At 37.5% G+C, this 13,780-nt stretch overlaps 1 protein-coding gene across 6 annotated transcripts in view; it reads right to left on the minus strand.

Moving 5' to 3' along the window:
- Positions 1-13,780, minus strand: part of SMYD3 (SET and MYND domain containing 3) — a 424,609-nt gene that overhangs the window by 81,132 nt on the left and 329,697 nt on the right. For all 6 annotated transcript variants that reach the window (XM_072856508.1, XM_072856509.1, XM_072856505.1 and 3 more), the window contains exons 6-7: positions 4,494-4,561; positions 1,871-1,973 (exon numbers count right to left, since the gene is read on the minus strand). In XM_072856508.1, the coding sequence (XP_072712609.1) occupies positions 1,871-1,973; positions 4,494-4,561 (171 nt within the window). The remainder of the gene's footprint in view (positions 1-1,870; positions 1,974-4,493; positions 4,562-13,780) is intronic.

Genomic DNA, 13,780 nt, shown 5'->3' on the forward strand with positions numbered 1-13,780 from the left:
CAACAACTTCTTAACATGAGTAAATTGTTGTAGTGACCTCTGATAGAAAGCACTACAAATGTGCAAAAATATTTTTACTTCTCACTGACCTTGTAAGCACATCATATTGCAGTGGTTGATACTTTACTGGCAAGGGTCCAGAAGCCCTATCAAGTTTGTTCCTGTATGGATAGTAAAGCTGTAGTCGTCTTCTACTAATCTGAGTTTGACTTGCTACTTAGCTTCTTGTCTCTAATAAATCTTAGTGCTTATTTACTGTCTACTATTACATAGGGAATCTCATTCTATCTAAATCTACTGTAAGTTTGAACAGCATAAGGCAAGTTTTCTACTGCTTATAATTGTTTCAAGTCATGAGGCAACAAGAAAACTTAAATAGTGTTCATCTTACCACCTCAGAGAACTCGATTTATTTAGAAAACCCAATCAGATTTCCCTGTAACATGTATTTTCTCTCCCATTAGCTCAGATCATGACCTCAGTAATAGAAGTAAAAATGCAGCTCATAACAGGTAATGTAGTTTCATGTACATAGGTGTGTACATAGCCATTCAACACATGGCCATTAAGAAAACTGAGTTCACCCTGCTGCAGGCAAGCAGTAAGGCAGTGTGGAAAGAAGTTGTACCAAAGCTACCATGCAGACACAAAATGAAAAGCGGTAGCAGTTGTGTAAGAGGAAAAGTAGTTGGGTGTTGAAAATAATATTAAACTGCTGACTTGTACATAACCTTATAATAATTTTATTTTCCTTCCTCTTCCCATAACAGATCTAAACTAATATTCACTTTGTATCTTTACTTTCTTACTTATGCCCATTTTCTTCCTTAGGCACATCCTTATTCAAAGAAGCATGTACCTCAGACTGAGACTTTTATTTCCAGGTAAGTCAAGAGGGCACCTGCTTTAACACAGTGTATATATATATATGTGTATATATATATGTATAGACATACATACACACAAAATCTTTATTAATCTCAATATTTTGCCTAAAAAAAATATTTTACCATTTACTTATTTTGATGGCCTACTATCTTAGAGAAAGGATATATTAAAAAAGAAAACAATTCATAGGGAGGAAAAGGGATACCACTTCTAAATTAGAATACATATGCCCTTGATATTCCCAGAGTTTGAAGCACAGGCATGAACTGTATTTACATTAGGTCATGATTTTGACATGACCAACACCTAGAACTGCATAGGTCATTGGTGCATGCAAAGTTACATATATACATGTCTTTGCAGGCCTGACTAAGCAAATTCAATATTGCATTGCTGTAAAAGACATTTACTTTGAAATGCTTACCTAGCCACAAATGGTTATTTTCAAAGTAATACAAATGCTGTCGTAAAAACAAAGCTAAGAATACCTTAGATCGAACCAGGAATCTCTTGAAAGGGATATTTTGAAGTCTTTTCTAGTGAAGTGGACAAGAAAACAAACCTTGTCTTGCTACTTTCACTGTCAATGAAAGGTTTACTACAACAGACGGTATGGTTGCAGCCTGACAAATGCTTATTGTTGCAATGACTTAGTGAACACTGCATTCCACCCAGAAATATTGTAAGTGTTTCTATCAGGGTAAAGACGTTCAAATACAAACAGAATTAAGTGCCTAGAGGAGGAAAGGAGGAACAAGAATTTATCAAGACTGCTAGTGATTTATGAGAAGTAATGATTATGGGGCCCAGGCAGTGTGAAGAGATGATTCTATTTATCATTTTCCCCCTGATAGCTATGTGCTAGAAAGTGGCATCAATATATCACCAAAATATTAAGCTGGTGGCCCTGCAGTCTGGAATTTATTTAGGGAGATGTCATTGTTGCAGGTGTCTGTGATGGAAGGGAGGACAAGTTAATTACCTCTTCACCAATCTGGATCTCTCGGACAGAGCGAAGTAAAAGCTGGTATCCTTCAAAAATGATCACGCAGTTTGGGTCACAGCTGTGGTTCAGTAAAGACATGCTGTCAGGGGTGGTAAAGGGGGAGAAAGAGAGAGAAAGAACTTTACAGAGGAGCCTCCACTGCTGTTCCCCTTTAATCATTTAAAAGTAGCTAACGTAATTACATCTGAAGTATCAAGCAATTAAGTTACGAAACAAATAAAATCCCTGGTAAATCAGCTGCTCTTGGTTAGGGGAGGAAAATTAATGCTTAGGAGATTTATATTCATTGCTAATAGGAGCCATGCCTGCATCTCTTCATGTGTTTCTGCCTTCTGTGTATTCGGGGCAGGAGGGAGGCGATGGCCTCCCAGTGACTCTCCAAGGGGCCTGACTCAGGGGAGAGGGCAAAGGAGGCAAACAGGGAACAAGGCAACCTGGACTGTTCAGAGCAAAAGGTTAGTACCTTGGGACTGTGTTTTATTTCTGCTGCTTCTGCTCAGTTTCAGGCCACTAACCTTATCAGTTACCCTGACTGTCAGTGGAACCGCAGCTCAGAGGGGCCAGCAATCAACCTGTATTCCATATCAGGTAGAAAACAGAGTATACTGTGTCCTAAAACCAAAGTACTTGCTGTATAAAGTTGAAAGAAGAGATACAGCCGTTGCCTCTGTTTTACACATATTTGGTTCAGCCTCTGTTCTTGTGGCGTGTGACAGCTGAAGCAGCGCAGCTCATGGGGGAGCTGCTGCCACCCCCAAGAGACCCACACGCTGGTGGATCTCCTGACACAGACATGCCCTTCCCTCTTTTTTGAAGGAGGCTGTTAAGAACAACATCAACAACATCCACTATATACTTTTGAGTCCCATGTTTCATTAGCTGAGAAACAACTGACTTTGCCAGGCCAACATGAGTCCCATAGCAGACGTGGGGCTGACGGTTCTTCCCATATGGGAATGACCCATTGAAAGACCAATTCTGGCATCATCGGCTGGAAGAATAATTTTTGGCTTATCCAGCTCCTGGCTGCCTTTATTTGCTTTCCTTGTCTGCCTGATTCAGCAACTCAAAATCCCAACTGTTGTTGGCAAAAATAGAGGATGTTGCCGAGGGTCAGAGCCCTGCACCAAACCATGTTTATTTAGTTCTTGACTCTTAAAGGAGCTATCAACAGGAGCCTGACTCTTTTGATATCCCTTCTGGCCTAATAAAATATCTGTGGTTAATCTCCACATGAACCCAGTAATGTACACTGGGAGAGAATATATATTTCACTTATTGTGAGATCACTGGGCATACTCCCAAAGCTGCTGGCAAGGTGATGCAGAGAAGGACCACAGGATTTTATCTATTTTAAAATATATTGGGATGCTAAAGCTATCAAGCCATGCAACAATATACAACCTCTTAATGAGACTAAACAAAGCACTTTTAATCAAATTTCATCTCATGTAAACACTAGTGTGTTTGATGACAATTTCATTTGGAACCATATGAATTCATCTGTAAGGGCATTTGCCTAGGATTTGGGAACCACAGATTTAAGGTCACAGTTTTCCCAGCTCAGAGTGATTTGCTACAGCAAAACTCAAACTGCTCTGAACTGAGTTGGGAAAGAGTCTCTTGCATCCCTTGGCAGTGCATTATCACAGAATGTAGATAGCCACTTTTTTCACAGTCAGGAGCTTTTTTCAACCAAAAGAAAACATTTCAGTAATAATAATGCTCCAAAATAATGTTCAATTTTTCCCAAGTATGTGAAAGGATTTGTTTCCATTCCATTATGAAATGAAATGACTGTTCTGTACTTTTCATAACACTAATTCCCATGTCGTCCTAACCACCTTTGCCTTATCCTCACCACAAGGCAGGCCTCAAGATATTAAGTGTCCTTAGTCAAATCTTACACGTGACATTAGTAGAAAAAGAAACAACAGGCCCACTGAGGTATTGACAACATAGTTCAACGGTGCATTAATAAAAAAATGAGATGGTAGAATATAATTTTAAAGTATACATATTAATTTTCCACATTAGTAATTACAGGTAACTAATTCTATGAAGGCGAAACCTTCCCTGGTATGTACTTCTCACCTAATACAAATAAGAAATAATAATAATAAATTCAAATATTAACACTCATCTCTCAAGGGGCCTATCTTTTCACCTTACTGGTTTCTTAGTTATGGTAATTTACTAATAAATGTGTTCAATCTTTTTCTTTTAATTGCCAGTTCAGAAGGCTTTTGGCTGTAAAATATCTGTATTCTAAAGCAACGCTGAACAGGTTTCCTTTTACTAGTCCCAGTCACACATTTTTGATGTCAGCATTTATTCTTACTTAGAAAAGGCTATCACCTCCATAAAAATAAAATATAAAGATGTATCTTATTTAAACTGTTTTAACTTTGTAATCGGGACTATTAAGAATGTTTTCAACTTGATCATATTTTTTATTCTCCTTTAATTTATTTGCATTTCCCAGTTTCTCATTTAGACATGTTACCTGTTGCTTTGATAGCGCTTACAGCTACCTAGGAAAAAAGGGAAAAAAACCTAACATAGATTTTGCCTGTGAATGAAACAGTGTCCACAGTACCTGGGATACAGGCCAACACCAACATCCTGCATCTCTCCATTACTGATGGTGAAACAGTTACAGGTCACCTGTAAAAACAAGGGAAAAAATCCAGGATTACCAGAACCATTTGGAAACCCCATACTCAAGTGAAAAAAACTTTCAAAATTAAATGAAGGAGCAATTGGTAATTGGATGGGAAACATTCAAGCCCAACACTGGTGCTCTTTCATTTTAGAGCAATCACATCTGGGACACACTCTCCTGTAAAACTGCAGTCAATTAAAAGCAGAAATATTAGTATCCTGCAAAAATGTGGGGTTAAACACATGCAGAGGCCCTACTTTCCTGTCCAGAGGGGGAAAAAAAAAAAAGAAAGCCACCCTACACAGAGCCTGAAAAGCTCAGCCCAGAGACAATATAGCAGATGACTGTGGCTGCTGATGAAAAGAGTGGCTGTTTCCATGCAGGGACTCTGCTGATGCCAGGCTGTCACAGCACCTTTTAGTGAGTACCAGTGGAGCCCAAAGAATATATATGGGACAGTTTTGAAGTAAATAGCAGCCTTGACTGTGGCAACCTGATATAGGTATAAATAAATACAAAGCCTGTGCAATAGTGTATCTTTCACATTATAGGTATTTTGGTTTGCATGTAAAAGATCCCACAAAAAAGCATGTCCAAATTGCCATTCAAGAAAAATATAACCTTTCATTTAATCTCAAATATTCAGCTTGATAGTGTATTCTTCCCTCATACAAACATACAAAGCTAAAGTGGTTTTAGAAAAGAGTGGAGAAGAATGGAAGTTGCTTGCAAGTAGATACAGCCCTACCCCAAACTATCAAACTGACATTTCTTGGTGTTCAACTCCAAGATAGATCAGCACCTTGTAAATGATTAGGAAGTATCATTTTCATGGGCTTAAACAAGAACCAGAAGCCAATTCCTAATGTATTTTTTAAATATCTGATTATTTTTTTTTTTGAACAATTGGTTTTGTATTTTTTTTTTTTATTTTTTAGATAATCTGTTGGTCAGTTATCAATGACATACTAATAAAGTATTTTATGTGGAAAAACACTGCATGATACTGCACATACAAGAAAAGTCCCAGGTCTCTTCTGCATAACATTAGATTATTAATATCATTAATTATCATTAGAACAGAAAATGAGTTACAGTAGGATTTGGCAGACGTGAAAATGAGATTTGAAAGTTGCAGTTTTATCCATAGAGTAATTGCCCAGAACAGTAAATGCACACCTCTATTTTAAAGAGCTACACTGAACAATTTAATAGTATATCTTATCCTATAAATTGACAAATTATTATTTATGAGAGCATTAACCATAAGGTGAAAATGAAATCCTCTTTCAAAATTTCTCATAAATTCTGACAGCAATGTTAATTTAAATAAATGTACATGCAGTAGGGCATGTGTTTTTTTAAATGGTTAGACAATACTTTGATTAGTCTATTATTTATGTAACCCATTCAAATGTTCCTGATCAATTACCAAAAGCATACATCTTAATTATTTCTTTCCTGCTGGCATTGGATATAAAGTGTCAGACAACTTCTGAGCAAAGATTAGTCCATTTAAAGTGGCAATTATCCTGGTTCTAAAAATATTGACTTGATTTTGGTATTTATTGAAAAAATAATGCCTTCCCAGTAAAAGAGAAAGAAAGCCAGCTTATGTGGACCTTAGCTCTCTCTAATGGATTATGAAGTAGCAGAGGTCAAACATCTCTTAGAACTAAATGAATCCCTCTTCCTTGCAAATCTCCTATTATTACCATAAAACTGTTTATATTAACGATATTGAATTTTGATCACTGTAGAGTTATAGAGACTGTTTCATCATTTTCTATTATGTGAAAAGTTTTACACACAGAAGTTGCAATAGTTTTACTTTTTCCTTTTCATAAACATGCATTAGCTTTTTATACCAGGACATATGCGAAAAAAAACACGAGATGAATGGATGCTCTGAGATTCAGACATCAAGAGCTTCTTTCAAGAGTAGTTTGCCGTGAGGCACTTTTTTAACCTCTCTGTTTTAGATATTTTCACAGTATGCAGTTGCATCTCAATATCCCAGTGAGGTAGTGAAATTCCATCTAATTTCTAATTATTTCCAATTTCAAATATGAGACTGGGAATCCTAAGTATACAGGGCCAGATCTAAAAAGGTATTTAAGTACGTAAACACAGGCAGAAGTCTAACTGGTCCTGTGAATTTTGAGCTACATGATTTTGTGTACAATCCTACCAGAGGCATAAGAGGTTTCAGGTGCTCTGAGGTGTGGTTAACCTCCTAGGAGACAATCTTTCCCCCCTTTTAAACTCAGGTATGAAAAAAAACAGTGATGCACATATAAAGTGTACTACAGATAGTAACCTTTGTTATGGCTGCTTTCTGTCCTCGGCAAGTGGAGAGAGAGGAATTGAGATGGTGGTAGGAAGATCTCATCGTTTACAGTGTGAGAAATTCTGATATAATGACAATCCTTCACAGACAGTTAGCAGCTGGTAACAGGTATCAAATATGAAATCTCCATAGTCTGTCAACTGAGGATGGGCTTGCTTGTTTGTTTTCTTTTAGATTTCTTACAAAGTCTCTAAAAATCTACTGAATCTCCTCTACGTTTCTATTGACATAAAATTTTTAAGAGGTTTTAAGTCTCAAAGTTAAAGATCAGTCCTACTCAGGGGAGTTCTGAGTAGTTCACCACAAGAGTTGATGTTGTAGACCACACCTCCCAAGAAACAAAAGGAAGAAGGCATTTCTTCTACAGAACACCCGAAGAAAAATCCATTTTCCTAGCTTCCCAGGATTCACAGACATAGCTCAAATAACAGCTAAATCTGGAGTATCTAACACTGCTGCAGGAGAGCACAGGTAAGCTGCTTGTTCCTGAGGCAATCATTTACGGATCAAAACCTACTGGGACTGGAAGTTAACTAACTCCATTTCTAGGGGAAAAAAACCCCAAGGCAAAACAAGCAACGTCTTTCTCATGCGTCACAGTATTTCTTTCAGGTTTCACGATCACCTTGCGCTGCCTTTTTTCTGCCTTAACTGACCCACCTTATTCCTTACACTACAATCAGGTTCTGATTCTATGTGACCCCAGATTTTAAAATAAGAAAGAATAAACAATTATCAGCAATCTGGTGCTTCAAGAAATGGGTTCTTCCTTACAAAGGCATGGCCCTTGTCATCTTAACTCCTGCAGAATCATTTATCTCTGTTATTTAATTTGTGCTGTTGTTCAGCTTGTCCTTTCTGATTCCTCTAAAAATTCCTCTCTATCCAGCTATGCATCACTAAAACTGCATAACCACATATGGAGACAGAACAGAGTACGCAGAGTTTGTTATACCCACAACTAAGGAAAAATGCCCACATATTTCAGAACTTCAAAGTTGCAAAGTCAAATTCCCTACCATTTCTAAAATTTCTGAAATAACACATCTCGCTGCATAAGAACCGAGGGAAAATTCTGAGGGGAGAGTCACAGACTTTTCAAACCTCCGCAATGCAAAACTTAATTAGGAGTATCCTAGAGCTCTCAAGGCTTATCATGATAGCCTGATTGGCCATACAGTTCACTAACAATTTAAAGAATCAATTCTCAGTGTTTGAGTTGGCTCCAGGGCAATCAATCCCGCAGGTTTATTTAAAAGAAACTGCTATTTCAAACAACAAACAATATTATACAAACTGATTGAATTAAATAAAAAGATTTGTTCTTTTGAGAGACTGCACATGTTTTAGAGAGGTATCCTGTACTCACTAAGGTAACCCAAGTAGAAGACATGATCTTTCCCAGCCCAGTAAACACACAGAGGGTAAACCAACTTTACTGACTGACTATTATTCTCAGGCATACTGTATCAGCAAACAAAAATTACTGCAATCTGTTAAATTTCATTTCCTCTCTGAGTGACATATGAAAACTCTGCAAATTTACCCTGTAAGGAGTTCTCTCTTCTCAAGACGTCTGGAGCTACTGTCTGAGCAATCTCTGTCTGTGCCAGATCCACAGTGTAGTGGACAGCCATGAAGATTTATTTCAGTGTTTGCATTTGACAGGGTATGAAGGCTTCAGTTTAGGAACATACCAAGTTGAATTTGCTTTCAGTTCAGACCTTGTTCATATTACTTTATACTATGGATTTGCATTTGGGTTAAACAAAGCAGACTCAGACTTGATAGCAGGACATCCCAGATTTGGAATTTTGGACACTAAGACAATGAAAAATGCCAATAAGGGAGTAAGGGAAAGAAAACAAAGCATTGTTGGCTAACACTTGCTGCACAGATCAAATTACGAACACCAGGACTAATAATCAATCATTTTGTCTCCATGTGTTCCTGTACGTTACTGCAACACAGCGAGGCAGCTCTTATAACACACGTAAGAAACCCTCACAAGAAGGACTACCAAAGGGTGTATTGCACTGGTAGGGTCAATATCATTTTCAGCTTTGATATACAATGACTCCAGCCATCTCTGTAAATGGTGTGTCACAGCTGATGTATTCTAATCGACCACCAGGAAGAAAGCCATAACTAATACTTTTTTCCCTAATTTATGAACCCAATGTAATGTAAATTAAAGATATAAAAACAACCCTTCATGGATTATTAAGTTTCTCATTCACACCAAAGCTGGCTGGGTATTCCTGGTCATTGGCAAATATTTAACAATATGAGAACTGGTTACAGCATCTTTTAATGGGCTTCTCAAGAGACTCAAACATTATCCAGGAGGAAGGGGCAGGCAGTAATCACTATGTGAGGGGCACACTAATTCAAATGACCAAGATATACCCCAGAGACCTTCTAGCACCACTACATCCCACTATAGCTCTGCACCAATAGCTCTTTCCCACTCAAGGATGAACAGATATCAGGCACAGATGGTTGACAGATCTCAAATCTGCTAATGACTTCATTTGGCACATGGAGCGCTAGAGCAACAGTGCTAAACACAGAAACAGTGCTAAACTGTAAATGCACAGTATGCCACGGCAGTGACAGACCTGTCAAGCCCCTGTTTTGAGTGTATTTCACTCAAGCTGGTCATGGCCACAGCCCATGACACCCAGGCTTCCCATGCAGGCAGAGCTTCTCGCTCTGAAACCTCAGCTCTGGCCACTGGACAGGGTATTGGGGATGGAGAGAGGAGGTGGGACAAGGTGGGAAGGTGCCTGCTACCACAATGCTGTGCTGAAAGGAGCCCTATTACCAGGCACATTTGCAAACTAGACCTTTGTGGCTTATATATACATGCTTGCATGTTTTACTAAATCAGGAACTTTGAATCCAATCCTACGTTGTGTTGTACTTGGGACCTACCTACTGGCCTCCACAGGAGCCACAGAACCAAAACTAGATGAAAGAGACATCAGAAGGATCAAAACAAACTGAGAAAAAAAAAAAAAAGATTCTTTGCTGTTTTGTTCCAGACAGAAATCAAAACATATTAGAATGGCTTTGGGAAAGCTTTATCTTATTTAGATTTTTCAGACTAAGGAAAGGGGACAAGTAGTTAACTGTTTGTGATACTTGCTCAGAAGCCAAATTTTGCTGCAATACCATGAAAATTGGAGAAGTTATATTTCTTTCACACCATGACTGAATTTGCAAATATTTCGTTTTACTTCAAGAACAATTCATCCTATTAATCTCTCATGACAAAACTTAAATGTTTTGGCTGAATTAGAGACTACCATTACTTCAGAGCTAGTTACAGCAAAGATGTGTATTTAGAACTATTTTCTTAGTTCTTAATCTTATGTCTTTGGAGATCTTTCTTTATATCAACTATCAATATTTCAGGCCTTTCTAGCTATCCTAGAACATAAAAGTTTCTGACAAGTATGCAGAACACAGGTATCCCTTGCAGAGGGCTGTCACCACCTACAAGGCAGTAGACCAGAAATTTGGCCTGACATTAACAGATGATTTAATGCAAGTGTGCTTCAGGCATCCCTTTTTAGTACTCAGCTAAGTGGTGCAATTTTGATTGGAATGGAATGAAAATAGGTCATGGCAAATTACCTCTCTTCTTAACCCCACACATACTTCTCCAATCTTTCAAATAAAAATACTTAGCTATGCAGCTAAATATATTTGATTACTAAGAATTTCAAAGCCATCATTACTAGGACAAATGTTATGTTTGCTATGGGCACTTTTTTGTGTGTGTGTGCAAGATGTAGTTACAAACCTGAGACTTGAAAAGGTAAAGCCTGAAACATGCAAAAATATTGCACTCTTTGGGTAAAATGAAATATCTTGAAGTTTTGTAGAACTCCCATTAAAAGTTTTGTGCAACCTGTCCTAACCTTTTCACAGATTTCTCCTCTGACAACAGTCAGCAAGTCTCATGTTCCCTTTGGTGAAATTCTAGCTTTACCCAGCTCTGCAAATATTATTATTCTTCCTGCTTTTTGAAACAGAACTGAAATGCATCTATTTTTGGAGCAGAACTAGAGAGAAGGAGCTGCAAAGCCACTAATGGGTCATATTACAGTACGCTTGCAACATTTGGCATTATTAATTGGAGTGGAGTAGAGGCATGACATCCTCCTCTTCATCCTCATTTTCCTACTGGTAACTCCACTCCTGTGAAATGGGGCAGAGTTATTAACTTGATTTCAACAGCCACTGCATGCCTGCCTATTGAAAATAAACCTCTTGTTTATTGAATGAGATCAAACTTCATGGGCATCCAGGAGTGGTTAACAAACTTTATATTTGTCTTGCCTATTTTGTTACGGATAGCTATTTATCTGCTTTGTAATGGTACATTCAAAAAATAAGTGGTGGACTTAATATGAAAAATTAGGTTGAGATTCAGCTATGGTTGCTGGTATGCAAATTACATAGGCAAAAGCAAAACATTAATGACTTAATCTTGTATAACTTCAGCTAATAATACAGGTGGAATAAATTACTGTCATCTCCTTCTATTACCCAGATGATTTCCTCATACCAGACTCATAACTTTTAGGCAGCCTAAGTTAGGTGAGATGAAACCTAGCCTAAATGTTTCAGAGTTTGCCAACTTTATTCTCACAGATGCGATATAATTATTATTCCTTCTGGAGGTGCTTGTTGAGCTAGACCTTCAAGTATATTTACCTCTTGAAGTTCTTTGACCAGAAGTCTTTGGATTTGGTCTGTTTGGCTTAGTGGATTTTTGCCTCTCTTTCCTCTTCTCTTTTTCACTAACTATTGCCCAACAATATCTTTTCTACTGGGGAGGGTGGGGGGAAGTGGGAGGAAGATAAAAATCTGGGGAAAACTTTTTCATACCGTTTCTTTAAAATTGTTTCCACTAGGAAATTTCTGAAGCACAAAAGCTGAGAATGTTTGAAGAGGAGGAAATTTTAAAAAGAGTAGGAAAAAAATGAAACGCCTCTTCCAAAATGTGATGGCATAAAATGAGTATTTTTAAATATTAAAAACTTAAACAAACATAAATAAAAGGTTTGATTTTGAAAATTATTGTGCAAAGGACAACAAAAACATTAATCCTGATTAATTTAGAAACATGGAAAGCATTTTTTTGAGAAAAAACACACATTTTTTCTAATAATTTTTTCATAAGTAGCATGTGGTTTTTGAACCAGCTCTAATCTCACTTTGCTACTTGAGTTACAACCTAAACCAGAGATGACTGGGGAGTTTTAGAACTGAACCTAAGACCTTTTTTTCCTTAATATGGTGAAAAAAATGCACAGAAACCACTCATGCCAGCATATGACACTGTAAACCTGTATGTGTCCATGATCACTGCAAAGCAAGGCTAACTACAACCTGCTTTGTTTTGTATTAACCAGTCAAAATCTCAGGCTCTTGTAACGTTTGCACAGAGGCCCAAAATAGTACTGATATCACTGCCACTTCCTTCCATTTTTCTTATGCCCTCTCCCTATAGATAAACTACTACTACTTTTCTTTTGACATACAGTTTTATAAAAAGGAATAAGTATTGTTTTTTTATCAGATCATTAAAGCAAAAAAAAATTAAAAAAGGATTTAAGCTATTTAGATATCATTTATTTTTCAACTTATTCCTATCATTCAAACTGGGTGTCATTACTACTTCTAAAAATCAGTGGGCCAGACATACCTTTTTGTAAATCCATCACTGTCAGTGGTCTAGACCCCTTTCTCCCCATTAAAGGCCTTTGGAAACCAGTAAGGCAATAGGAAACATGCACGATGTTCTTCCAGATAGTTGGGAGATCAAACATCTGCTGAGAGCAGGTAATTTAAATTACATGCAAAAGTATAATTTGAAAATTATATGAGCTGTTCACAAAATGCCAAGGTAGAATTTAAAAAATACAATACTGTCCTTTTAAAGTTTTTTAGCACTTGATTAGTATAAGCCTGCAAAATACTTTTGAACTCACCCTTAATCCTTCCTTCCTCAGACAGCACATGAACAGTGTTGTCAGATACGATGACTGATGCTACTGTACCATAGGAGGTGTTCCACACAAGACCGGCTAGAGCTGCTCATGGCCAGTTGAAAAGGAGTGGAGTACCAGCTGATATTCATCAAATATATTAAGTCCAGGTGGCAATTAGAAGTTTAACAGGACAAAGTAAAACTGAGAAACAAAAAGCCCACTATGTATTTAATCCTAAAACACTGAAATACCCAGCTGATTGCCTTAATGAGAGGTCTTTGGGGAAAAAAAGGGTAACAGCCCATTAAATGCACTGACGCGATGGTTAAATCCAGACCACAGTTCTAGACCCCTTTCTGACTGAAAGGCAAAACTGATTGCACTGTGAACGTGTGCGCTGGCACAGAAGGGTGAATATGACCATATCAGAAAATAGCAGGATACAATAAGGCAGAAAATATAAGTCAAACTCCATTTCCTTCTCAGGACAAAATAGAACAGTATTATATTTAAGGTAAAGATGTGATATGATGCATAGAACAAACTAAAGCTAAAGCAGTAATTTTAAGGCCTGCATAACTGAAGTCCTCAAGTATTCAAGGAGTTCTTGAATTTCTGTAGGATGTGTGCATTCTTAGTATCTCTGAAAAATCAACTCCCCATGGGTTTCCAGCCAGCATTTTTTTTTTTTCTACATCTCTATCTTTTGGGCTATTTCAAACATTGCTCTGATCAGGAAACCGTTGAAATAATTTAATTTTTGGAATTCCATAACATTGGACATGTTTAGTCTCAACACAGTACATACGCTTCTAGTTACTGTGAGGCATAGCTTTCATGCTGATGCCACTCATTTTCTCATT

Source organism: Ciconia boyciana, chromosome 3, assembly GCF_034638445.1.
Source record: "Ciconia boyciana chromosome 3, ASM3463844v1, whole genome shotgun sequence".
Taxonomy (NCBI): Eukaryota; Metazoa; Chordata; class Aves; order Ciconiiformes; family Ciconiidae; genus Ciconia; species Ciconia boyciana.